The sequence below is a fragment of the Boleophthalmus pectinirostris genome, unplaced genomic scaffold, assembly GCF_026225935.1.
Source record: "Boleophthalmus pectinirostris isolate CB_2022bp ecotype Guang Dong unplaced genomic scaffold, ASM2622593v1 HiC_scaffold_15, whole genome shotgun sequence".
Taxonomy (NCBI): Eukaryota; Metazoa; Chordata; class Actinopteri; order Gobiiformes; family Gobiidae; genus Boleophthalmus; species Boleophthalmus pectinirostris.
The window spans coordinates 13495594-13523081 of record NW_026571070.1 but is presented as its reverse complement, the minus strand read 5'-3'; the positions used below and the strand labels follow the sequence as shown (position 1 = coordinate 13523081).

At 37.5% G+C, this 27488-nt stretch overlaps 1 protein-coding gene across 1 annotated transcript in view; it reads right to left on the bottom strand.

Annotated features, from left to right (window-relative positions):
- Positions 1–23198: 23198 nt before the first annotated feature.
- LOC110171013 (adhesion G-protein coupled receptor G2-like) overlaps positions 23199–27488 on the bottom strand; it is a 61590-nt gene continuing 57300 nt past the window's right edge. The window contains exons 27-29 of the mRNA XM_055151253.1: positions 26621–26722; positions 26097–26240; positions 23199–24504 (exon numbers count right to left, since the gene is read on the bottom strand). Of these exons, the coding sequence (XP_055007228.1) occupies positions 24404–24504; positions 26097–26240; positions 26621–26722 (347 nt within the window). The 3' untranslated portion in view covers positions 23199–24403. The remainder of the gene's footprint in view (positions 24505–26096; positions 26241–26620; positions 26723–27488) is intronic.

The following is a 27488-nucleotide window of genomic DNA, read 5'->3' as shown; positions in this document are numbered from 1 at the left end:
TATACTATAGTTATCTGAATAACTGTTCATATTTTACTATAACTTGCCTTTCAAGGTGAAATGTCAGTTCTTTGTCTCTGATTTTCTAAAGTTAATTTCCCCCCAAAAGTGCGACTTATATATGTTCTTTTCTTCTTCATTACACATTGTTTGGCTGGTGAGACTTATACTCCAAAGGGAATTATAGTCCAAAAAATACAGTAACTAATGACTTGTGTGAATGCCTTTATTTTATACCTTTCTGCTGCCGTCACTTCAGCGCCACAACATGGGCTAAAAATAAGAACAAATGAAACTCTTGCATCATTTTGAGAAGGCCCATATATATTTCTACTATCAAAAACAAGTAGATTTTCCCGCTCTATCGAACCCTTTATAAGCAGTGCACGTTTGGATCCGGGCTTTAAAATGATTACACCAGTGGTCTACATTTCCATAACAGCATTAGTCAATCGAAATGCCCTAAAATCAACTCAAATTAACTTGTGTGTGTCTCGCTGTGCGCCTGCTGCTCACTCACACACCGCCATGTCCAATTGATGCTCTATTTTTATCCAAACGCAGGAAAGCAGAGAGGGAGAGAGGAAGGGAGGACGGAGGCTGGGGTCCTTTTAAAGCCCTGCCTGGAGGTGGACAACACGAATAAAACTGGTATTTCCTACAGGAGAAATATAAGCTGCTTTGTTAGGGGTTTAATGTATTGAAAGCGACGCCGCCAAACTTAAAGGTGCACTGTGTAACTTTTGTGGTGGAGGGTTTGCCACTTGCTTGTATCCATGGAGATGATATTGTAGAAACTTAAATCTTAAATCTGAATACAATTACAGGTGTTTTTATTGCTCAAAAGTTCTTGTAAAAAACATTGTAAAATCTCCACAGATCTGACCTGTAACTTGGCCTGGTGGTGTTACTTGCCTGTTGCCATGGAAACATATATGCTGAATGTCATACTGTGGAGCTTACCAGGCAAAGCATTAATGTCTCCAGTGAAGACAAGCTGGTGACAGACTCTACACCACAAAAGTTGCACAGTGCATCTTTAATCAAATCTAAACATAATTAGATGATATTTTCATGATCAATCAGACAGAATTGTTCAAAAATGTGACTGTAAATATATTGGTTAGTCCATCCATTTTCTTCCGCTTTATCCAGGGCTGGGTATTTCATCTCAGCTCCTTCTTTACCACAACGATCCACAAAACCCAAACGAAGGACAAGTGTCACAATATTAAAATCAATACCTGTTTTCATACTGCATTGATGATATATTTTAAAACGCACACATTTTAATACAACTGATGCATTATTTTCATCCAAAAGCACAGAGGATGGAGCGTGGCGTCCCTTTATAGCTTTACCTGGAGGTGGATAATGTGAACGTATAAAGCTGAAATTCCCTATAGAAGAGATATAGGTTTAACTTATTGAAGGCAATATTGAAAATAAAAATACTTCACAATCCCAGCAAGGAGAGCTATAGGTTTATTTTTGCAATCAGTTTGTGTTTAAATATCTTAGTTTACATTTCATACTTCAGGGTTCCCACTCTTTTTCACTGACAATATTTCAAAACTTTTACCATGACTTTTTCATGACATAAAGTGAATTTTCAGGCAACCTAAATGTGGAGAATTGAGCATGCTTTTAGGGCTAACCCTTTACACTCACCTTTTGGTTTGCTATTATAGTTTTTTTAACATTCAAATTCTGTCAATACATTTATTGTCGTCTCTTTTAACAGGGTTTAACTACACCAAATTCAATACTATTTAAAGACCTTTTAAAGACCACTTAAATGAAAATTAAGACCAACATCGCACCCATTATGTAGGCAAAAAACACCAGATCTAATTCTAATAATGACCAAACAACTACCGGTACTAAATCTAGAATCTAAGAGCCACTCTGGATTAAACCTACACTTCCTCATGATCCATCCAACGTCTTCCTCCACTCTACTGATTGTTTATTCATTGCCGCCGGCACCAGAAACCAAAGTACTGTTTGCGCATACTCCAAATTAGACGTTCATTCACGTTACATGATTTCACATTGTTGTTTTTTTCCTTCCTCCATTTAACATCGCACTGCAGCCCGGTTGAGTACACAAAAAAATAGGCTAATGAAATTTAAGACCTTTGTGAAAAAATTAAGACTTGGACAGCATGATTTAATACTTTTTATGGCTTTAATTTAGGAACATGAAATTTAAGAACTTTTTAAGACTTTTCAGACCCCGCAGCCACCCTGTTTAATCAAAAGGCGCATAGGTTCGGAAATAATCATAATGGCCTGATTATAACTTAACAGAACTCTGTAGTTGCGTGAAGAAATTCTATGACTTTTCCAGGATTTCCATGACCGTGGGAACCCTGATACTAGATTATAATATGAGGAAAATGTTTGGTACGCAATACAAATTTTGATAACACAATTATAATGAGAAAAACAACCAAATAGAATGTAATTTTCTACACAGAAGTCTTGTTTCTACAACAAAGTGGTTAAATTTGCTCTGATATAGATGAAGACCACTCAAAACTATTCGGCAATGTCTTTTTGTCTTATTTATGCACGAATCTACTGTAGTTATAGTAGTATTGAACATCTGAGTACTCATGTTTTTCCCTAAACTCTTAAAACTACTCTAAAAAAACTACTAATCTTCAGCTCAGTTTGCATCTTTTTGAAAACTTTCTTATAAAACACATACTTGATAGAGTTTGCATATCTTCAAAACTATACATTATCTCCACTCGAATTTGGGGTAAGTATTCGCTCAAAAGTCCCACTTCAGATTTCTGCTTCACAACATTTTGCTTGAATAAGATGAAACTAAAGTGGGATTTGATGCAACTTTTTCAGGGAGGATAAGACTGGCACAGAAAGGCAGTACTTCACCCAAACACTGTAGACTTGGCAGGACACCGTGCTTAACTTCTCATGGCATTTCTCCACTCTCCACAACATGGGATAAATGTCAGACCTCATTTCTCAACAAAGCAGTGTTTCTTACCTGTCTGCGGCTATGGAGATGAGGATATAGTCAAAAGTACTTGGCAAAAATACCTACCTTATTTATAGTTACTTTGAGTTATACGCAACTGAAACTAATTTAAATGTGGAAGTGTCTGACTCACCTAAGAAGATTATAAGTTTAGAGATACTTCAGGCATTTTTACTTCAAATCTGCAAATTATCAGTGCCCAAAAAATGTCAAGTTTAAATAAGTGGTGGGCAATCAAGCACAAGATATTACAGTTTTCATTAAAGGAGCCAAATTACGCTATTTTATGATCTATGTTATAATGTTGTTTCCTCATTAAAAAGTATTTGGGTGGTGTGTTTTGTTTTATTCATGCATATTTAGGCTGTTCCACCTTGTGATGTCATGTGGTAACACAGGAAGTGCTCCACTGTTTTTTTATACTCCATACACCTTCACTAGAATTCTTTGGGTAATTTCAGCCCTGGAATTGTCAGTCGCTACTAAACAAATGTTAAAATGTATTTGTTGATTTAAAAACTACCACTCCATGACATCACAAGGTGGAACAGAGCATTGGACAGCACACAACTTCAGGTTTGTTTTTGAGGAAGTAACAAAACATGACAAAAAGCTCACAAGAATCAATTGTGCGTAATATAAGACCTTTAAAGTTGTACTTTATGTCTTTTATTTTTCCTGCTGGTTACCGTGGAGGTGTTTTTGCTTTGCCTGGAATGTTCAACAAAACAGGATTGCATTTATTTATCTCCATGGAGACAAGCAGATGATGCCACCAAGTTATGCTGCAGGTCAGACCTATGGAGTGGCGTTCCTGCTCACAGTAAGAATGAATGAGATAGATTCATTCGTACTTTGAAACTTTCCAGGCATAGCAATAAGCTCTCTAGTGCCAGACTCACCACTAAAAAAGTTAGTGTCTGTTTTTCCCCATTGTTCTTGAGACATGCACATCTCTATTTGAATTATGGTAGGTTGGAAACTTGACCTATGGTCATGAACTCTGGGTAGTGACCGAAAGGACGAGATCGAGGATACAAGCGCTCGAAATGAGTTTCCTTCGCAGGGTGGCTGGGCGCTCCCTTAGAGATAGGGTGAGGAGCTCAGTCACATGAGAGGAGCTCAGAGTAGAGCCGCTGCTCCTCCATGTCGAGAGGAGCCAGTTGAGGTGGCTCGGGCATCTGTTCCAGATGCCTCCTGGGCGCCTCCCTCGGGAGGTGTTCTGGGCATGTCCCACCGGCAGGAGGCCCCGGGGAAGGACACGCTGGAGGGACTATGTCTCTCGGCTGGACTGGGAAGGCCTCAGGGTTCCCCCGGAGGAGCTGGAGGACATGTCTGGGGTGAAGGAAGTCTGGGAGTCCCTGCTTAGGCTGCTGCCCCTGCAACCCGGCCCTGGATAAGCGGAAGAAAATGGATGGATGGATGGGAACTTGTCTTATTAGTTAGGTCGCCTACTAGATAACCAGAACTGAGAGAAGTTTTATTATTTTTGCTAGTACAATTACATTTTGTTTACATCCATTACATATGATTATTATTATTTGTTTTATGATTATTGTTTAAAAGTAAACTACTCTCATTTAATGTCATATTGAGAGAAAATCAAATTGCTCTGAGGCCTCGGCCGTTAGTGGCACTGAGGGCCATTAGTTGGAGGCCCTCCAGGTTTGAGGGCCCAAGGCAGCCACCTACTTTTTCCTAATGGTAGCGCCACCTTCGGATGCACTATGTAATTTGTGGGTTAGGGGTTTGTTGTCTGTGGATACGTCATTGCTCTCTCTGGAATGTTCCACAGTATGACATTAAGCAGCTCTACCTTACATTTATTAATTACAGGTGGTTTTAAAGCTTAAAAATACATAGAGAAACAGGCATTCTGACTGTGATCGTGGTTCGCCTCTCCACAGACCTGACCTGTAACTTCGTCTGGTTTGGTCTCCATGAAGATAGAAAGGTTTAATGCCATACTGTGAAACATTACAGACAAAGCAATAACAACTCTGTGAAGAAAACATTTGGTGGACCCTCCAACAGAAAAGTTAGACAATGTGCCTTTTAAGATCTCTTTCTGATGACAGTTCATCCTTCTTTGTGATAAATTTGTCTGTCATTATTAAAAACACAAGCTGACCTAGTAGAAAGCAGAAAGCTCAAATTTTGCATAATACCCCGTCTTTAAACCTGGTATAATCTAATAATTTCCTTTTTAATGGACAAATATGTGAGATTTGAGGCAGGGGGTTTTAATGACAGGACCTTTTCATCTGAAGCTGGGCGACTCAGCGGGTGTGTGTGCCACTTCAACAGAGGCCTGCTGAGAGCACAAGGAAAACATGCAATTTATGTAATTTATCTAAGAAATATTATGCAAAAAGGAGAGGCTGGGTATGGCAGGAGGATAAAAGGAAATCTCGCTTTTTGCATTTTACCCTATAATTACATCTCCACTGGGGGCAGGCTAAACACTTTTTTTTTTTCTCTGCGTCCACTCAAAGCTATTTTAATTTTAATTCAAGTCCTATCTTTAGGAAATGTATGCACATAAAAAGCATTATGTTTATCAAAAACATGTCAGTAATTCATTAGTAAACCGGGGCTGGACTTAGGTAGTCAGAGTGGTTTAAATCTAGTAGAGATGTAACAATAACCAAAATATCGAGATATCGTTCCATCAGAAGTCTCACAACGATATCGTGGGTTGTCAAAATATATCGAATTAAAAGTTCCTTTGCTTAAATGCATGGTTTTACAGCAGCAACATCTTATGAACATCTGAAACTACCCACTACATACTACATACCACATCATTTCAGTGCAGGTCACATGAAGAGACAGAGGCCTGCACCGTGGGGCGGGTAGTAATTTCACACGGGTCAGGACCTAATCAGGACTAAACCACGACTACATCAGGACTAATCTTGGACTTAAGAGAGAGGGAGAACACCAAGCCCGCGGAGCAGGGTGTACGCAAAGCACGATTGGGCGACGGCTGCGCTTACCTGCGCAGAGCTCTGCTCTGGTCCTTTGGCCTGGTTTAGTCCTCCTGGTTCAGTCCTGGAATCGGTCCTGTTAGTCCTAGGTTAGTCCTGGTTTAGTCCTGTTTCAGTCCGTGGCGTGTGCGGCATCTCGATCAATGACAGTCGAGTCACATCTGTGAATTTCGTATTCGCACTGAAGAAAGTGTAACCGTTTAATTTCATTTCACGATTATAATTCTTTGAAGTCATAACTTTTATATTTTTATCCTGATGGGTTCCTCTGTTAGAATGCTTTTAATATATGTGTGATTTATCATGGGTACGGGAGGGTAACGCGTGACCTGGGCGAGTGCGGATTTAACTTTGATATAATCACGGATTAACGAGTGGGTGCGATGCTGAACTGTGCGGGTGCGGACGGGTGCAGGTCTCTAAAAGAGAAAGAAAGAATCCCTCCTCACAGAGTCCCGTACTGGACTCTGAAGAGATCTGTTTTCTACGTGAATTCTTGAGATTATGACAGAAGTAATTCACACCAAAATTTTGTCAAGGTATTTTAAAAGCAGAAACGTGTCCTATCTACAATTATTTTAGCCTCTTCAGCGTATCGCAATAAATATTGTACCGTGAGATGCATATCGTGATAATATCGTACCTAGAGATTTGGATATCGTTACATCCCTAAAATCTAGTATCTGAAAGCCAGTTACCATCAAACTGAAAATAGCTTTTGAATGGGAGCAGAAATGTCTTGATAAAAACAGTGTTCAGACGATCACTGCTGAAACCTTTTCTATACAAATACTTAATATTTCAATACTGTACTTTTGCCAACATGGCACCAATTCACCAAATTCCTGCATTTCATCTGTGATAAATTTATTGATGGTCATTTCTGAAATCTTACATTAGGTGCCTTATCCTCCTGAGCTCCGGCCCATTCATTTGTGTCCTTTATTGTGGACATTGAGTTAACCAGTCTCTTTGAACTGTTTTGATATCTTCCTCTTAACGAGAGCACTACGGTACTATCATGCCCAGGATGCAAAATAAATAAATTATTATTATTATTATAATAATAATAATAATAATAATAATAATAATAATAATAATATGAGTTAGTTTGTGGTTGGACTATGATAAAAAAAAAAAAAATGAAGAAGAAGAAGAGATTAAAAGGGAGTCTAAAAATTTTTTTGAGGCGACTGTAGAAAGAAAAGTATTGTTTGTATTGTTGTTATTGTTCGGTGGTTAACACCAAAATGTCCTTGACGTCCATCACAGAGGACATGTTATAAAATTAAATAAAAATAAAATGAACAAAATCGAAATGCTAAGGTTTTCAGTTACCTCCAAATAGATAAAAAATCATGAAAAATATAAACTGCAATACACTTTTTTTCTTTGGGTTCCAGGAGGTTATGTAAAAAAATAAAAATACAAAACTGTATAGATGTAAAAAATATTTAACATATTTTAATTATTTCTGTGCTGAATGATATGGTTTAGCCCTTCAGAACCTGGAACAAAGTCACAGTGGCTTTCAAACATGAAGCACAAAATCATAATAAGTCTATTCTTCCTCAGGTTCACTTTTCACAGAAGCAAGTGTTTTTAAATAATTGAAAATTCTGGGCTTAGTTCTTTGAAATCAGAATTGTTTGGAAAAAATATTTCATTGGAATTACTTCAGCAGTTTCAGTATGTGCTAGTGTTGTCAAAATACCAACATTTAAACTTGATTTGTATAAAGAATAAACTTCAATATTCTATGTAATTTTTTTTACCCAAATGATCATTTTAAAGCTGTTTTTTAGACAATATTGTAATTTTCAACACAAAATAACTGTATCCGTTTATTATACCATGTGGTTACACTAGTTTAACTCAAAAAACTCAAGAAACATCAAATGTGATCCAGTTTAAATGAATATCTAGTTTAGATTAGGGTTGCTTGATTATGGAAAAAATGATTATCGCAATTTCAAAACATTATTTTTTAGTTACACAGTGCATTTATTCAGCTTTTCTTTCAAATTGAAAATAAATACTGGCTACAGATATGTACCTTAGAGCACTTTTGCAATGTATAAAACATAAAATGAATACAATATAGTTTGAACATGAAATAAGGCAGAAAAACATAAATGTATCAAAAAATTAGGCATGTCAAATTATCACGTTAATTGAGATTAATTAATTACAGTCATATTTAGCACAATATGTTTGCTGAAGCTCATAGCACCGCACTGTTTTGCGTCGGGTCCTGCGGGTGCAGGGCTCTAACCTGATGTTTTACTTTATTTGCATTTTCTAATTATTTAGAGTTTGACAAAAGAACACAGCAGAATATAAATGACTGCATCTGCTAATGTTTGTTAAACAATAAATGACTTTATAAAGTCACTTTTTTGTTCTATATCAGCCTTTTTATCTGCCACAATAATGTAATAATGAATTCAAATGAAAATACCTCAAGTTGAGGGCTTTTCTCAGCAATTTTTAGGTGAGATTAAAAAGAGATTAAGTAGATCAATTAATTACAGATCATAATTAATTAACCTCTCAATTTTTTTAAGCTCTTGACAGCACTATGCAAAATAAACTATATATCCAGCTATTCTACAATATCTATATTTAAAAAAAATAAAAGACATACAATTATTTATATAAAAAAAATATATTTTCAACTTGATTATATGAATTTGGAGATTAAATTAATTGCACAGCCTTAGTAGTGATATTAGTTTACATATCAATCAGTAGATGATTTTCTATACTTTTGACAAGACAGGATAAAATCCACCCACTTGTTACGTGAGAAAACCAAAGCGCAGATAAGAAAACAATACAACAGCCTACACTTACACATAAAACATACCAGAGAACACTTTTCTTTTTAAATTACCTCCTCCTTCAGAGATAAGGCCCCCCACTGCTTGTGTTTACACTGCACCACTCACAATTATCCACAATCCAAGCAGCCTTTGTTACACCAATAAATAAAGTATGAATCCACAAACATACAACAGCTCTGTGCTTTTAATATCTGCATTTCAAACACTCTTTTATCACAGACAGAAGAACAGATCTCCAGGTTCTTGACAGTTACAGCTAAAAGGACTCAAATCCTCCTGGTAAAACCTGCTGACACCTGCAGTAATGAAATATAAGGCAACGCGATTTGAAAGATGGTCTTGAAATTCTTCCAAAGGATTTTCATAGAACGGTTCAAGTGAGCTGGAGCAGGGGAAAAGACCGAGCTCCCACAAAATTCATTTTTTGGGGCTTAACAGAAGAAACACAGTTCTATAAAAAGAAGAAAATGGATGTGTCCTTTTCTTTGGACTGCAGTTTAAAGGTCCACTGTGTAACTTTTCTGGTAAAGGGTGCACTAACTTACCTCATTCATTCAACAGGGCTTTTCACAGTTGCTAAAAATACATTAGATTGTGACAGCACATCGCAAAGCATTATGGGAAATCACATTAGACAAACACTAAAGTTTCCATCAAAACAAGATCCTCATTTTTAGTTCTAACATTCTGTAATATTAACTTGTCTTTTCATAAACTGTGTCTGGTTTGAGAGTTGTACATTTATTCTGTGTTTGTGTACTGCACTTTGGCCAGCTGTAAAGTTTTTAAAGCGCTTTATACATAAAGTTGGTATGGTATGGTAGTGAAGGTGTGTGGAGTTTAAAAACACAATGGTCTAACACAGCCTAAATACGCAGGTTTTGTGTGTTAAAAGTGTGTGAATGAAACAAAACACAACTCTGGGTAGGTTTTTGATGAAGAAACAACATTATAACAGATCAGAAAATAGCGTAATATTGGTCCTTTAACAGCTCATCAAAATCAAAACGCAGGCTTGACGTTTATTTTCTCCACTAGGGACGTAACAATACCCAGATTTCTGTACGATATTATCACGATCCCAGGGCTGAACCAGGACTAAAACAGGACTGACCCAGGACTGAACCAGGTCTAAATCAGGACTATAACAGTCTCGGTCCTGGTCTCGGTCCCCGAGTCGAGGACCGACTCGGGTCTGGCCCTGGTCTGGTCCCGGTCTCAAACCTAGTCTGTTCCAACTTGAATTTCTCAACTTAATTTTTTTTTTTTTTTTCAGTTTCTGAACTTGTATTTCTCAATTTGAATGTTGTCAGTCTGAATTAAAGATTCTGAAAAGTCATGTAAAATCATACCCACCTATCACATGTTAATGATTTTTTTCTCTCCAATTATTTCCATTTCAACAATTTTTTTATTCAAGTTCTTTCATTCATCATGAAATATTCTAATTCAAAACTTCTGGCACATCTGTACTTCCACAGAGTAGTATTAGACTCCTTCAATTTGTCACTAATGAAAGAAAAAAGTAGAATTGTCTAGATTTTTGTTTATCTATAATCAACAGAGAAATACTGGATCATGTCCCATATTTGAGAAAAAAATAACATTTGCAAAATGTTATTGTTGCAAAATGTTATCTTAAAACAACCAAAACTGATTTTTTTTTTAGTTTTAGGAAATGCCCAAGTGCACCATATTTTGTCTTCAAGTAGTGGTCAGTTTTTAGGACAGTTTAAACCAATTAAAATAATGGCCACAACCTTCTTGACATGTAGGGAGAGTTGAAGTTTGTTCTCGTTATAAAGGCACTAGAAACCCGAGATTTATCTGTGAAAAACTCAAGTCCAAGTCCTGGTTTTATCTTCTTTTCCAACACTTGAGGCGCTCGGGGTGCCAGATCAGACCTCCTGCTGTGGTTTGACTGGATTCAGAAATCTGTCCTCATGATTAAAAAGCTTTTTCTCTCTGGCAACAAGCAGCACACACCGAGCCTGCTATGTTGGCTTGAGAGAAGAAAATAATTATGCTTTAACTTGCATGAAAAATTACGCCGTTTTCCCATTTTTATAGTGAATAAATTTGACGAGCTCACAGCAGCAAATCAGTGTGTAAATTGGAGCCATTGTTTTCGGACAAATTTTCAATCTGAATTTTAAATGAATCATAGCACATTTTTGGGTTTCTTTGATTGTAATCATTAAGTCAACTGTTTTACTGATTTAAGTCGACTGAATTTACACAAAGTCACATTGTTTTTGTAGAGTATTCCAGTTTATTTCCTATAGTAACAGTCAAAGTCTATGTAAGTTTACTTTGTCAGTTTCTTTATGTTTACTACATTTCTACATATAGACCCAAGACAGCGATTATATGAAGCAAGAGATATGGGATTATGTTGCAAAGAAAAAAGTGAAATAATCATATTTTTTACATTTTAGATTCAAATCCTCAAAGTGACCACCCTTTGCTTTTTCGACAGCTCTGCAAACCCTGGGCCCTCCCTCAATGAGCTTCATAACAAAGTCTCCAGAGATGGTTTTCCACTTCACAGCTCTGCCTTGTCAGGGTCAAGAAATGCCAAAAGTGTCAACTAGGATTCAGAGTAAAGGGTGGCTATTTAGTTTATTGTTTTTTTCTAGTACAGGGTTTTTAAATTGGGTGAATGTGAACCTCCCCTTAGTGTAGGTAAAGACAGCCGAGCCCCCGACTTCCCTAAAATCCCATCTGCCTGCCCTCCCCACACAGGCCTTTGAAATAAATGCATCTTTTTTTTTTTTTTAAGTGCATTTGTGAACGATTTTTATGACAGCAAATAATTTCCAACTTCATATCCAAATCAACAGGACATGCTTAACCTTTTGTAACTGGTGCCAAAACTACCGCTGACGACGCCTGCTGGCTGAAATCGACACGTGTCTGGGCCTTAATTAAGCCTTAATTGGTCTCAAACAAAATAGCAGCGAGTCCAGTGTTATGGGGCTTGCCTGCCTTCACTATATGTAGCTCTACACATTAAGATGCTTCAGTTGCTTTGATGTTACTAGTGTCAAACGACTGCATAATGCTCTTCTGTGGCTGCAAATCATCACGCTTCATCTCAAAAAACTCAACTGGCTTGTTCACTAAATTCACGTGTTTTGTCTCGATGTGACGCTGAAGTTTGCAGGTCTCATGGTCATTCACAAGCGCCTCTTTGCAGACAAAACACACTGTGGCAGAGGTGCTGTCTTGGAATCCGACCAGGTGAAACCGAACTTTAAATAATCAGGATCATAGTTCCTACGTTTTTTGCTGGGTCCTGTCTCCTCCTTTGCTGCTCATTTCTGTTGAGATAGAATCAGAAAACGATGCATTTTACAGCGAATACACGCACGCACAATTACGACATCAATACTGCTGCAGATGTGTACAGAAGTGGACCAAGGACTAAGGGAATGTGATGTCACCCACAGTGTTCAGCTCCAGTCAAATGAAGCTCATCGAGGCCTGGGTTAAAGGGGTGAATTTGGAGCAGAGTTCCATGTTAGGAAACGAACTGATAATAAAAACACCAGGATCAAGTAGAGCGGGTTAATACGAATATTTTAAGATCAAAATGAAGAGACTCACAGCAGTAGTTATGGAGAGAGGGGCAATGTTTTCTCAATACAAGTGAATTGGAGCCAGAAATTTGAGTGGATGAAACCAGAAGCGCCCCCAACCTCACTTCCTATTTTTAATGGAGTTCCTGAGTTAAATGTTCTTTAAGTAAAGTGTATTGATCTTTGAAAGGGTGTATTTTCATCTTTTTTCCAGTGTCATTTCCATTATATTAGCAGAAATTGGTTTCAAAATGTCAATATTACTGTTTATCACAATAATTTCTTGGTCAATTAATTGTCCAGCAAAATTTGTTATCATTACAGGCCTAATCTATGGTGTTCATTCATTGTTTTGATGTCTTTAGTAAGAATCTACAATGTAAATAATAATGGAAATAAAGAAGATACAAACTGAAAAGTACGTCCAAACTTTTGCCTGGTTATCTCATTTTTATTGGATCAAAAGAGGAACTCAGAACTAAACCTGGACTGTAGCAGGATTAGAAAAAGAACCAAAAGATGTTCAAATCAGGACTACAAAATCGACTCACTGACACATTAACATAAAGCATAATTTCAGTCTGTCCTGGTTTTGTTTGCTCGCTTTGTCAGACTGAATCAGAGGTCTCTGGAGTTTCAAATATTGTATAACTTGTGTGCGTGCTGTTCTGTTCCTATTTAAAACAGTCTGCCCAGTCAAAGACCAACATGGGCATTTGAATCCACCATTACTCACACAATGGAGACAACGGTGACTCATGAATACAAATCAAAATGGAGGAGATTTGCAGAAACATGAACTTGAAAAGACAAAAGCACCAAGGAGATAAGGCCAAATGCCAAACAACACGCAACCACACACACACACACACGCATACACACACACACACACACACACACACACTCCAGGCTACAGGAATAAGTTCTTCATTTTGGTACAACTATTTTGAAATCGACCATTTTATCCAAACCTCTACATGATTTATTTTTCTTCTTCTTATATTTCGAGGCAAAACCAACCACCAAGCTGCTCTTTCCATTACGTTATTACTTGTAACATCATTATATTACACAAAATTGACTCTTGTGAGCTTTAAGCCATGTTATAATGCTGTTACCTCCTCGAAAACATACCTGGAGTTGTGTTTGGTTTCATTCACATGAGCTTTTAGTGACCCTTTATTATTACCGTAGTCCAGGGGTCTCCAACCTTTTTCATCCAGTGAGCTTTACAAAACAAAAATATCAGCCGCAAGAAATTGAGTATATAAAAGAGCCACGACCTTAAATGGGTACAGTTATATGAGTATAAAACATAAACCGTTTATTACTGTACAAAGTTGGGCATAAAAATTATACATTTAATTAACTCAAATTTTGTTTTTCAGTCCAATGCACACAATTCAGAGCTACTTGGAAAGGGTTGGAAAGCTACTGTAGCTCCCGAGCTGCAGGTGGGAGACCCCTGATGTAGTCTGTCTACATCTCCAAAGCTCAAAATGCTCTGTTCCACCTTGTGATGTCATGAAGCGGTAGTTTTCAAGTTAGCAGCTACCTTTTTACGTTGAGTTCAGTAGAGATTTGCAATTCCGGGGCTGAAATGATCCAAATAATTCTGGTAAAGGTGTATGGAGTTTAAAAAAAAAAACACAATGGAGCACATCCTGTATTACTACATGACATCACAAGGTGGAACAGAGTGTTTTCAGTTGAAAGAAGAACTAAATAAATGTGTGAATGAAACAAAACAACTACAGAATACTTGTGACGAGGAAACAGAACAGATAAGAAAATAGGGTAATATGGCTTAACTTTATCTCTTATCTGTTTTTAAGACTATGCAACTCTGCAATTTATGACTTTTTTTTTTTTTTTTTTTTTTTTTTGCTGGTTTACTATTTAGTAGAGTCTTGCTTAGACTTATTTACTGTCTGCATGGATTACTGGAATCTGCATTTAGGGCTCAAGTGTCTCCACTATGCACATCACCCTCTGGTCAGTGAGTAAAAGCTTCACCCACTGCACCACTCCTGCCTATAAAATATCTTATAGAAAACTCACCCCAGCATCTGCAAGCCCAAATCAAAAGCATTCCAACTTGAACGATGAATCAAACCAGTGAAGAAAAACTGATAAAAATGCAATGTAGCACATAGGGACTTCAAGCCTCCAAGGACACGAGGAAATGACTGAAAACTCTGCTGACTCTGCCTCTCCCATCAATCAAAATGAATGAGGGATTTGGACCATTGATTGAGGGTTCCCACAGGAGACCATTCTTTGTGCTGATGTCAGAAACTGTTGTTACTGGCTGTGTAAACATCATAGAGAGACACTGGAAGGTTAACAGCTTCGGTAATGAACAATGTACGACAACTGTCCCATAAATCAAAACACAGACATTGCACGCACTTGACTTTTACATATTATTGCCAAATTGGATCACTGAGTTTTGGACGCTTTTTAAGATTTGATAAGAAAAAAAATATATTAAAAGGTCCTATATTACAAAAAAAAAAAGACCCTTTTAGTCAAGTTGGAATGTTGGAATTCATCAGATGGTTTCACTTCATGGAAACTGTCTGACCTCGCAGCATTAGGATTTGTTCACTCAACAGTTGGCGGGTACTTTTTTAAATTTAACCAATCACTGCTATTTGATCGTGACGTATGTAATGCGCTAAATCCCGTAGGAAGAAAGGCAATAATGTCTTTCTGCTTGACAAAATTCACCAAACATTCTCTTTGTTTCGGCTTTGAATCCTTGATCTCGGGAATAGTTACCAACACAGAATCTATGTCTTCGTCTACATCCATCTTGACCGCTTTGTTTACTGTTGTGCTGTACCACAAAAAGGGACATGGCTTCACAGCTCTTCGCTGATTGGCCGGCGCAAGGTCTACAGCTTCCGGGGTCTAGTGTATTCCGATTCCTGACTTAGTCACTGGAGAGAAATTAAATTCAGTGGAGGCACTAGGTGGCGCCAGCCTGGCTAGGAATGTTGTTACCTCATCAAAAATATACCTGGAGTCGTATTTTGTCTCATTCACACATGTTTGAGTCTGTCTACATCTCCAAAGCTCAAAACGCTCTTTTCCACCTTGTGATGTCATGAAGCGGTAGTTTTCAAGTTAGAATCTTTTACTTTTTGTTCAGAGATCTGCAATTCTACAGATGAAATTATCCAAATTATTCTAATGAGTATTTTATTGTTTTCTATGTTTTTAGTAGTTGTATTGTTGTATTGCGTTGTACTGTGACTGTCTTTGTCTATTCTGTGTTTGTGTACAGCACTTTGGCCAGCTGTAAAGTTTTTAAAGCGCTTTATACATAAAATTGGTATGGTGTGGTAGTGAAGGTGTATGGAGTTTAAAAACACAATGGTCTAACACAGCCTAAATACGCAGGTTTTGTGTGTTAAAAGTGTGTGAATGAAACAAAACACAACTCCGGGTACGTTTTTGATGAAGAAGCAAGATTATAGCAGATCAGAAAATAGCGTAATATTGGGCCCTTTAACAGCTCATCAAAATCAAAACGCAGACTTGACGTTGACTTTTACATATTATGACCAAATTGGATCACTGAGTTTTTGACATTTTGATAAGATTTGATAAGAAAGAATATTAAAAGATGTCTTCTAAGGCGAGTCAGTGAAAGCAGCTGATTTGCCATTTCAAACGTAATACTTCACTGCCCCCTACAGGCTCGTACAGAGAGTGCAGGAGCTTGTATCCCAATGTGAACCCAGCAACAATGAACACATTATTTGAATAGCTTTGAGGGATTCATGATTAGACATACAAATAAAACTGTTGGTGACCGAAAGCACTTTTTTATAATTACAACTTTACACAAGCATTATCACATTTAACCCAGGGATGTTTATGTGAGAAACAGGCCCACACATCTAATCAGAATATTTAGTGATAAAGCAAAAACAAATGAAAAATGACTGCTTCAAAACACCATTGAGCATGGAATCGAGGTCACATTTTGTCATTAAAAAAAAAAAAATCATTAAAAAACTTCATTGTTGGTGAATTGTTTTGTAATAATTCATCATGGGAGAACCGTTTTGTCAGCATTTAGAACAAAGATTTTGATCATGTTTGAAAGAGTACACTTTGAAAACCTGCCATTAATTCTGAAATTTCAAATGAAAAAGAGAGAACTTCTAGTCATTTGCAACTAAGATGTATTTAAAACAATTATCCAAAACAAACACGATAATATGATTTTTATAAAGCTTGTTGGACACGGACATTACAAAGCTTTATTCATTCACTTTACACTGCTGGATTCACTGCAGTAGCCAAAGCTGCCCTGGGGTAGATTAACGAAAACAAGCCTGACAATCTGCACCATTAGCCCCTTCGACCACCACCAATCACTCATATGTCCAAGAAGAGTTTAGTGTCTTCTTGCCCAAGGACACAACAACAGTTTTCATTAAGAGCCGAGATTCAACCATGAACCTTTGGATTAGTGGATGAACAATTTAACAATTTAGCTACTTAATCTGTTACGGAAAAAAAGTTAGATTTCAAATTAGACTTCAAATTAGATTTTTAACACTGACATTACCAAATTTGGACCACATTGTAATTATATTTGGCCCGCGAGATCAAATCAAATATATATTAGAGTTGGCCTGCCGGCTACAGATAGGCTATAAAGACATTATTTATTTAAAATTGTGTTATTATTTTATATTTTGCTTGTTCTGGATTCAATGTTTAAGCAAAACTATTATTAAACATGTATTTTAATAAGAAAAGGTTTAACATTACATGTCAAAGAAGAGAAAACATGCAGATGTTGTTGAAATTTTTCAATAAATATTTAGTTTGGCCCATGACTTAGTCCCAGTTTTTAATTTTGGCCCTCTGTGAATTTGTGTTTGACACCCCTGTACTAAAAGGTGCACTATGGAACTTCTGGAAAGGGGTTCCCTCACCCAACTCTCCATGGAGATGATATTGCTTTGCCTAAAATGTTCCAAACTTAAAGAATGATATTAAACTTAACTATCTCACAGTCACCTTAGATTTTTTAAAATCATGTATTCTTACCATAGATTGAATAAAGAAGTGGATTAAGGGAGTGTGACGTCACCCACAGTGTTCGGCTCCAGTCAAATGAAGCTCATCGAGACTGCAGTTATAAGGACAATGAGCAGGGTTGCATATTAGAATTTATGAGAAAACGGCCAAATAAAAACACCAGGATCATGTAGAGCGGGATAATATGAACATTATAAGATCTCTCAGCAGCAGTTATGGAGAGAGGGGGCACAATGCCATGGAAACACACCTAGGCCCGTCACAATAACACTTTTTGATACATTGCTACAGAGAAACTTACACTAATACAGAAACTACTTTAAGGCACAAAGCAGGATAGTCACAGTAAACATATTTTTATCTAACCTTTAACCAAATACAATGTTTATTTAACCCTGTACAGCTCAAATCTGTCCTTACGTCATAAAAATGGCAAAGATCTCCCCACTATTGCAAAGGCAATGTACACAAGAAAAATATTGAGGGGAAAAAATGTAGGAGAAAGTAAGCAAAATAAAAACACCAGGATCATGTAGAGCAGGTTAATGAACATTTTAAGCCCTCCCAGCAGCAGTTACGGAGAGAGGAGGCAATGCTTTTTCAATACAAATGTCATGCATGTCAAAATGTCATGTTTTATTCTAATTACAACTATTTAAAGATTCACATGAACTTTTTATTGAAACTACTTTGCCCTTCCAAATCTCCCCATCCCCTTGCTAAGTTTTCTTCATGTTAAATACTGTCAGGTTTAAATAAAACCACCAGGATCATGTAAAGCGAGTTAATATGAACATTTTAAGACCAAAATGAAGAACCTGTCTGCAGCAGTTACAGAGAAAAGGACAATGCTTTTTCAATACAAAGTGAATTGGAGTTGATGGAACCGGAAGTGTGCCCATGCTTAGGCCTGTAACGATAACAGATTTTGCTGGACAATTAATTGACCCAGAAGAGAGGAGAGGAGTCAGAGAGCGATAGAAGCCTTGACATTTAGTCTCTTTGGTAGAAAGAGAGAGAGAGAGACGAGGAAAACAAACAAGCATGCAAATAGAATTTATCGCAGCTGGAAAAGTTATCAAGTTTGTTAAAAGTTACCGTACGATTAATTGATTTATTAATTATCGTTACAGGCCTACCCATGCACACTAGGGATGGGCAGTAGAGATGCGCGGATGGGCTATTTTTTCATCCGCAACCGCGACACAAAACTCATCATCCGCCCGCTGTCCATTTTGCACCGAAGGTTTTCAAAACCGCACCCGCCCGCCATCCGCCGATTGATTTTAGATTTTAGAACAATCATACAGCAGATAAAAATGCAAACTCTATAGCTCATTCATTCCAAAATTCGCTCAGCGTGTATGTTCACATTTTTAATTGTCCGCAACAACCCCAAACTTACCTGGTTTTCTTGAGCAGCTAATTAATTGACAACGTTTTCCGACTAGGCTATTTTTGAACCTTCTTGCCTTCGTGTTGGATGTTGTTACATTCTGAACATTCTGCCATTGCCCGATGTTATTTCAAAGTCATAGCCTCAGTCCATCGGTCTTTCTTTAAGTTTTAAAAACCCCGAGTGGCAGTCTACGCTATAATGTCTGCGTGTTTTAAAATATATCTGATATCGAAACAAACTAGACAGATCATCTCATCCAGATGAACCTTTATTGAAATCAGGCAATGCCCTCTTTATATTCCAATTGAAATAGACAAGAAAAAATATTCATAACTAAATAAATGTGGCCCTATAGCCACTTATGTGTTGGCAAACAGCTGAAATAAATTAGAAATAATAAAATAAACTGCATATAATATGTGCCTCGTAAACCTTAGGCATCAATAACCTGACACAACCTGAACCTTCAGAACATAAAAACGAGCTCAAATGGGCTAATTAAGGATATGACGTACACTTCATACTACAAGCATAGACAATGAGACTCGTCTTTTCAGATGTAGGTAACAATGCTAACAATAACTTTTATTTTTTTATTTTTTTTTTAGTAGTTAAACCGCCACCTGCCCAAATTTAATTAAAATATAATTTTTCGTCACGTCATCCGCCCAACCCGCGGATTAACCGCGGATACCGCGGTTGTAACCGCAATCCGCGCATCTCTAATGGGCAGTCGATTAAATTTTCTTAATCGATCGTCGGGAGAATTAACGATCGATTATTGATTAATCATTAACGTTTTTATATTAAAATTATCATCATTATTATTACTATCTGCACTACTAATCTGCATAAATAAATTCAACTTTAACCACTGTAACCACTCTAGAGCCACATTTGCCCGTTTGAGATTATCATGTGTTTAATGCAGCTTTGTACAAGTCTCACAGAAACTAAACTTAAAACCGCATGGCTAATTTGCATAAATTAAGTGAAGAAAAAAAAAACAGCTCTTGTGCGCTGATGCGACACGACTCAGTGGAATACAGGTTAGTGTGACCATATTTGCGTTTGTCAAAGCCAGGACACCGTACGGGGGGAGGGAGGTGGGGACTCGTCATCGACATTGCACGACTCTCACCTGGCAAAACTTTTTCCCACTGGACACCGAAACATATGTGCTGCTTGGTACACTGTGCACATGGACTCACACTTGTCCCGAACGCAACAGAAAGTGGGGAATTTCTTGCACAAGTCATCGTTAAATACACATTTGCACTTCGGCACGTTGCAGACTGACCGACTGTTTGTGTCTCGCTCCTTCTGAGTGCAGAGAGACACATGTACGGACCCTGTTTGGTCACACTACTCACAGCAACCTACATTCGATTAAAATGAACGTAATCCATGAAATTCTTAATGATCAATTATCAATTAATCGACTAATCATGCCCATCCCTAATGCTCACTTCCGTTTTTAGAGTCTATGATTGTCACACTCTGCTGGGTCGCCTTTCCGCAGATCTGACCTTGTAGCGTGGCTTAGAAGTGTCGCTATTGCCTGTCTCCAGTGAGAGATACAAGTTTAATGCCATACTGTGCGACATTCCAAGCCGAGCAATAACATCTCCACGGCTCCTCCACCCACCAGAAAAGTTACGTCGTGCACCTTTAACTAAACGAGACTTTCAACATTGACATAACCGACTCTAACAGATGTGACGGCTAGATTGCAGATTGAGAAAGAAAAAATAAGCTGTTTAGCCCCCTGAATGGAGGCGTACAGGCAGAGCAGCTGTGGAGCTCTGATCAATAACCCTGAGCAGTTAGAGTGAGCAGCTTGTCTATGGGCTGTAAAAGTGTGCGGTGAATAAACCATGAGGAGACACGGGGCCAAAACTCATCCAGTCTGAAAACGCACTGGTGCTTTAAACTGAAAGGCCGTGCTGTGGCGAGAATTAAACAGCTCTCCACCTCCAGAGTCGAACAGCCGCCGCCACCTTCATTTGACCCCGATTCAGCATTTACGGGATTCAAATAGGAAGAATTCAAAGCGGTGAAAAACAGCTCACCTACGATCAATTAACATAAAGAAAAGACGAAGCCAGCAGGTCAGAACAGTAGAAACATGTATTCTCAAAGTCAATACCAGTGTGTAATAAATGTATGAAAGACAGATCACCAGGAGTTTGAAAGGGGCTGCCCAGGAGAGTTGCTAGGGTTGGTTGAAGGTTAAAGTTTAAAGACACAGTGTGGAACTTTCTGGAGGTGGCACGTCACTTGCACGACTCCATGGAAACAGAAAGTAAAACCTAGGCCTGTCACAATAACACATTTTGACGCATATATTGCTACAGGGTCATACCACGCAAAATCTCCGAATGCCTCCGCTCGACCATCTCAGATTTGACTGAAAAAATTCTAGGAGGTTCACACACTTTCCAATAGAAAAAGTCTCAAATTTTAGCCCCCATCTCCTTACAGTTTTGTCATTAAAAAATATTTTATCAACTCTCCCCTGACCTGTTTTGAGCAGAGTTTTCCACTTTCAGATTTAAGCGATTTAAGGTCAGTCCTTCAAATTTTCAAGGGTTAAAATTTGGCAAATATACTTGTAAATTACTTTTACACATGTGCTTTTGGTTTATCACAGACTTCCTTTGGGGCTTTAATTTACTTGAAAATTCTCCTCTTCAAATTTTAGGGCGTCTTTGAAGGACTGTGGAAAGTGTAATTTCAAAGACAGAGGTTTGATATTGAACATACATCTTCCCACACACTGTGTACTTTGTATTTTAAGACTGACCCTCTGTGATAAATGATCTAGAACAGGGGTGTCAAACCTACTTTGATCCCAGTGATGCCTGTTTAAAACCTCTTCATTTTGATTATTTCATTTTGTGACTAAACTAACACCAATTCCCTTGTAATCTTGTAGCGAACATTAACTGTTCTAATTTGCATGTAAAATTTAACCATTTATAATTTATCACTTAATATCTCGAGAGTTCAAATAAAGCTTTTGATATAAATTATTGTCTGGCCTCAAATGTTAGTAGTGCAATACCCCCCTCTGCTGGAAGATTTAGATAAAAAAAAAAGAAACACAATTACAGTTACACATTTTGGTGTGTATTGTGGGATAAATAAGCCATTAATTATGAAAGGTAAACAACTACAAAATGTAACTAACTACAGATTTGGGTTGTGGGTCATTCCTCACTGTTAAGCTGAGAAAACCTCATCAAGTATTCAAACCTCTGTCTCATTTACAATATCATCCATGGCCAGTCATCTCCTCCACTCTCAGTTTATCAGGATCAGAACCACCACACAGAGACTCACTCGAGGGGCGGCCCGTGGAGACTGCGTCGTTCCCCTGAGAAAAAGTGCGTTCAGCCTTTTCCATCACAGCTTCTCAGGAGTGGAACTCAGACCCTGGCAGCATAAGAGACCTAACTTTATACAATCTATTCAAAAAACATGTTGAGAACTGGCTAATAACTCATCAAACCTGTGATCCTTAGTGTGCTGCTCTACCTGCCCGAGTGTGTGTCTCCTGTCTGTGCGCTCTAGTGTGTGTGTTATTTCTCATTGTGTACTTTGTAGTTATAGTCGTTAGTGTCTGTTTGTATTCTCACTACCTTTTAATTTAACTGTTATGCACAATTGCACTTTTTTGGTATAGTTCTTGTTGTTGTGCTTTTTAGGGTGACCATGTTTACCATCTGTCCAGGGACTACAGATGAAAAATCCTCTCTGGCAAATTCTGGTACATTTACAGAAATGTTGATTAATGTACACTGTCCCTAGTCAGACTGGTGCCACCTAGTGCCTCTGCTCAATTTAATTTCTCTCCAGCGACTAGATCAGGAATCAGAATACACCTGACGGTTCGCAAAAACCCTGGAAGTGCGAGTTTGGCACCAGCCAATCAGCGAAGAGCCATACATTCTGTGTTGGCAACGATTCCTGAGATCAAGGACTTAAAGCTGGAACAAAGAGAATGTTTAGTGAATTTTATCAAGGGGAAAGACGTTATTGCCCTTCTTCCTACAAGATTTGGGAAAAGCTTAATATACCGGCGCATTACATACGTCACAACCAAATAGCAGCGATTGGTTAAATAAAAAAAGTACCTGTCTAACGTCAAGCGAAAGAATTCTAACACTGTGAGGTCAGACGGTTTCTACGAAGTGAAACCGGCTGATGAATCAGGCTACACTGTCCCTGCTAAATAAACCAAATACATAAATCTATCCATGTCTACCATCTGAATCAAAAAGGACCAAAACAAAATGGCATTTAGCTGAAGTTTTATTGACTCCTTTGTCTAAACAATGGATCATTTAAGAACACATTTCCTTCATTAAATCAAGAGTTCTAGGACGTCACAACAATTTGCACTGAAAATACTTACATACAATTTTAGACAAACCCAAATAAAATAAACATAAATATAAAGATAATGATATTCCAATGTTACTCCTTCATTGTACTTAAGAATTACAATTCGCCTGATACCACGATAATCTGCTCGTCTGATCGTAGGCTATGCAGAACATATCGGAACACTGAAATGTAATACAATATAATAATTAAAAATAAAAACATCTTATTTCCCCCAAAAAATCTGACACAAAGAAAACATTTTAGTTGCTCCTAGAAATTGCTGTATCCCTCGGATGACACATAATTGAACACTGACTTCATTATTGTGGATTAGTTCAACTGATATGTGATTAAAAACAGTTCAAACCTTGACACAGTGCAAAATCTGCTAATCACTAAAACCATAACATTATTAAAACAATATATTAACAGTGCATTTAAAACTATTCTACTCTTGATGCAAAATGTGCATGAGTCATAAATTATTAGTCTTTTTACAAGTATACAAACAAAAATACTATACAGGATTTCAAATATACACGTGTAATTAATTTCAGTCTTTCTCATGGTTTCCAAAAAAGTCAAGTAATTTTACATAAAGGAGCACTATGTAACTTCTTTTCTCGTGGAGGGTGGAGGGAGTTTTTTTTGTCTCCATGGAGATGTCCTATTTTAGTCCTGGAATGTTCCACAGTATGGACTTCTCTGTCTCCGTGACGACAAGCACACGGCAGCACAAGGCCAAGTCACAAGTCAAACCGATCTTGTTTTTCAAGATATTTAGCAATTAAATCACCTGTAATTACATACACGTGAGGCGGAGAAGTTCATTGCTCTATTGTGCAGCATTCCAGACAAGCAGGTGGCAGGCCCTTCACAAAAAGTCACACAGTGCAGCTTTATTCAAAAGATTAAAAATGTCATGTTTTATTCTAACTATATCTATTAGAGTTTCACATGAACTTTTTATTGAAACTTTTCTGACCTTCCAAAAGTCTAACTAAAAGGCCCCACCCTTGCTAAGTTTTAAATACTGTCAGGTTTGAATGAGCGTCTGTTTTCCTCTATAGTCCATGTGTAACTATGTACATTACAGTTGTTGTGGTGAGTAGCTGGTGTCAGAGGGGCCCTTGTGGACTCAGGTTTCGTCTGTGGAGCTCATTCAAAACCACATCACTGTTTGAGCCATCGGAAATGCCACTGTCTGCATACACTGAGCCTGGAAGATAGAGATAAGAATTATGTTATTGTTTTATACTTGTAATTAAATGTCTAACACTGCAGATGTCTTATAAATATAATATAAAGCATTATGTTTCGAAAAGCATAGAGCAGGGGTATCAAACTCAAATTCACAGAGGGACAAAATTAAAAACTGGGACTAACTCGTGGGCCAAACTAAATACCAACATCTGCATGTTTTCTTTTCTTTCGAGATATGTAATGTTAAACCTTTTCTTCTTATTATTATTAAAAAAGCTTTTGGACATCGGCCAACGTCCTTGCATTTGCACCTCTACAAGAATTTTGGTGTGCGTTTTCTGTTTCTTTTGAAACCTTTACTTTGTCTAATAGTTTTGCTTAAAAATTGAATGCAGAAAAGCATAACATAAAATAATAACAACATTTTAAATAAATAATGTCTCTATAGCCTGTAGCTTTGAACTCCTTTTAAATGTTTAAATGCTTTGTTTTGTTTTGTTTAAATAACAACTTGCTTCAATGAAAATCAAATCTTTCAACTATGAACAGTCAAAAATCATAAAGAAAACATTCATCCAAGCTCAGTTTTCTAGACTATGATTTACTCTGATACACATGGGTCCAAAGCAGAAACAAATACTTGGCATCTCTTCTAAGATACAAGCAGTAGTAGTAAGATTAGTGGTGCATGAACCATACTGGCGTGTCAGCTCTAATACATATTTGATATGAGTTCGGGGGCCAAATATAATTGTATTGCGGGCCAAATTTGGCCTCCAGGCCTGAGTCTGACATGGCTGGCATAGAGCTCTGAAATGAATGAATTATGCACTCCGTTTTGTTTGTTTTAATTTATATTTTGTCTCTTACACTATATATTATGGATACTGTGATATACATATAAGTGAAATTGTAAATGCAAATTTGCTGTTCATACGATGCCTGTCTCTCTTGGAATTCTATCATTGTTTTATAGGGTTAGACATTATAAGTAATTTTTACTTCAGCCTAAACCCTTTTGGTCATGATCCATGGGGTTGTAGTCTATGTTTTGTTTTGTTTTGTTTTGTTGTGCTGCAAAATGACCGAATACTTACTACTACTAAATGTCCAATATTAAGCAAAACTGACTTTTGTGAGCTTTTACCAATGTTATGTTGTTACCTCCTCAAAACCACACCTAGAGTTGTGTTTTGTTTGATTCACACATGTTTGAGTAATCTTTTATTATTAGTCTGTCTACATCTCCAAAGCTTAAAATGCCCTGTTCCACTTTGTGATGTTATGCAGTGGTAGTTAATAGCTCCCTTTTACCTTTTGTTCAGTGGAAATTGATCATTTCATTACTGAAATGACCAAAAATAATTCTAGTGAAGGTGAGTGGAGTTTAAAAACACAGTGGAGCACCCATATTATCACATGACATCACAAGAAGAGTGTTTTCTGCCTAGATCAAAAATAGTGCAATATAGGCCCTTTAGTAATAGAAATGACCAGATTCAATATTTGTGAATTTGCCTTTTGGATATTTCATGGCAAAGTCCAGTGTAATCAAAAGGAAAAACCTGCTCGCTGTCTAGGATTATGACATTCTAGACTATTTTTTACCGCTGCTGCTGGAGTCGCTGAAGACGTTGTCGCTCGCGAGGGAGGTGTTACTGAGGGCGTGGCTGGGAAGAGTCTGAGATGTGGTGGTGGACATGATGGGGTACGACGTGGTTCTGTTGTTGTGGGTCGCTGTTCTGCTCCAGTCTAGTGTCACAAGAGAGAATGAAAAATAAAGTTTGGTTATTTGCGCTGGACAATAGGCTCTGTGCACAATAGCACCTAGCGACCACACTGTTAGACTCACTACTTGCTTTCCAGTTGCGTTTATGGTGTTTTTGTCGAGTTGTGCTCAAATGAATACATATTCGAAGATGTTGTCATTGTCATCTAATGCTGCGTATGCTTAATTTCTTATGACCGCTAAAATGAGTAGGTCTCTGGCATTTTCATTTTGTAAAGGTAGGTCACCAGAGGAAAAAGATATTGTAGAACATTTCAGGCAAAGCCGGTGGCCGATACTTCACTCAAAAAGTTCCCCAGTGCACCTTGAAAAAGTGTATTAAACATTACTTTTAATGACATACCTGAGTTTTCAGGCAGTCTGAGTCGACCACAGCACAGGTAGGTCCGCCACTGTCTCTGCACGTTCTCTTTTACAGCGCAGTGGAACACAAAGATAAAGAATCCTGCACAAATGATAAAAAAAACACGTTATAATAAAAGCATAAAATAGGGCCTTTACATTATGTATCAGAGGTGGGACCAAGTCGCTGTTTTGCAAGTCTCAAGTAAGTCTCAAGTCTTTGACCTCAAGTCTGAGTCAAGTCCCAAGTCAAATACAGGCAAGTCCAAGTCGAGTCTCGAGTCACTGGCCCAAGAGTCCAAGTCAAGTCCAAGTCGTCTGCTTTGGGATTCAAGTCATTTTAAGTCTTTAAACCAAAAAAAGTACCAAATATAGCTTAGATTTTGTGCAATTTATATGAATTTTACACTAAATTGTACTGAAAAAGTCATGGTATATTTATATATACTATATAGTTGTAGAAGTGCAAATTTTTCATGTTTACATGTCTTGACAAGAGTACAAATTATTATGGTTAGAACAGAAAGAATTCAGATTTAAAAGTGCTTAATATCAGCTATTTTGACATGTAGTCTGCACTGAAATGGAAGAATCATATTTTATGTAGTTCCCTCTGTTTTACTGTATTTTACTGTAAATTACTGTAGTACATTTGAGGTACCATCTCACAGTACATCCAAAGTACCAAACGGAGAAGTGGGAGAGACATGTTCCAGTTCATTCCTGTAAAATTCAGCACTGCATTTATCAACTGTAAAAAAAAGCATTTTCTAAAAACGTATATCAAGTAAAAAATAATCAAGTCTTCTCAAGTTACATTGCTTAAGTCCAAGTCAAGTCCAAAGTCTTGGTCCATTTTATCAAGTTAA